Here is a 710-nt window from a genome sequence, read left to right on the forward strand (position 1 = left end):
CCCCACCCCTCCACCACTCCAGTGACAGCTCAGGCGCTTGGCTCCTGCAGCCAAGTCGCAATCCCGCGTATCTCAATAAGCACCTCCGTGATTGGCCCCTCAGCTTCCTAACGAAACCAATACCGCCACTGACAGTGGGCGGCAGTCACGCCGATCAACCCTAAAACCCGCCCACCGGCTTCCTTTCGTGGTACCCTGTCCCAGGAACGCCCTGAAGTGAAGCCCTTTCCTCCGCGCCTTGGCCATCCTCGGGCCTGCCAGCCAGATCCACGCCTCTCTAGCTTCCCTGAGGAAGGCGCTGGCGAGACCCAACCTTTTTCACTTCAAAGCGCTTCTTGCCCGCGCCGCTGTTCGTGCCGCTCGGGGTATCCACATCCATCGCTGCCGCCATTTTGGAAACACACGCTCCGTCGTCCGGCTACTGCGCCTGCGCGTCAGCGCAAGCCTCGCTCCCCCTCCCGCCCCGGCACCTCCTCCCGCGTCCCACCCCCTCACTGGCGCGCGAGGGGCAGGTGGGGGTGGAGCATGTGGCCACGCCTCTTAAAGGCGCTGGCGCTGTCCTCCCCCACCCCCCACCTACCCAGCGTTGGCGGAGAGGAGGCGGTGGCCCGAGCGTCTCGGGCGGGGCCGGGCGGGGCAGGGCCGAAGTGAGCGAGCCGGGTGGAAATGTTCGAAAGGGCTCGTTCTCGTCGCCCTCCCCCGGGAAGCCC

The 710-nt window shown here is 66.8% G+C and overlaps 1 protein-coding gene across 2 annotated transcripts in view; it reads right to left on the reverse strand.

The window, feature by feature from the left end:
- The window catches only part of RBX1 (ring-box 1), a 13,719-nt gene extending 13,265 nt beyond the window's left edge, over nucleotides 1-454 (reverse strand). For both annotated transcript variants that reach the window (XM_024737485.1, XM_024737484.1), the window contains exon 1: nucleotides 314-454. In XM_024737485.1, the coding sequence (XP_024593253.1) occupies nucleotides 314-391 (78 nt within the window). In that variant the 5' untranslated portion in view covers nucleotides 392-454. The remainder of the gene's footprint in view (nucleotides 1-313) is intronic.
- Between the last annotated feature and the right edge of the window lie 256 nt (nucleotides 455-710).

The sequence above is a fragment of the Neophocaena asiaeorientalis genome, unplaced genomic scaffold, assembly GCF_003031525.2.
Source record: "Neophocaena asiaeorientalis asiaeorientalis breed wild unplaced genomic scaffold, Neophocaena_asiaeorientalis_V1.1 scaffold242, whole genome shotgun sequence".
Classification (NCBI taxonomy): Eukaryota; Metazoa; Chordata; class Mammalia; order Artiodactyla; family Phocoenidae; genus Neophocaena; species Neophocaena asiaeorientalis.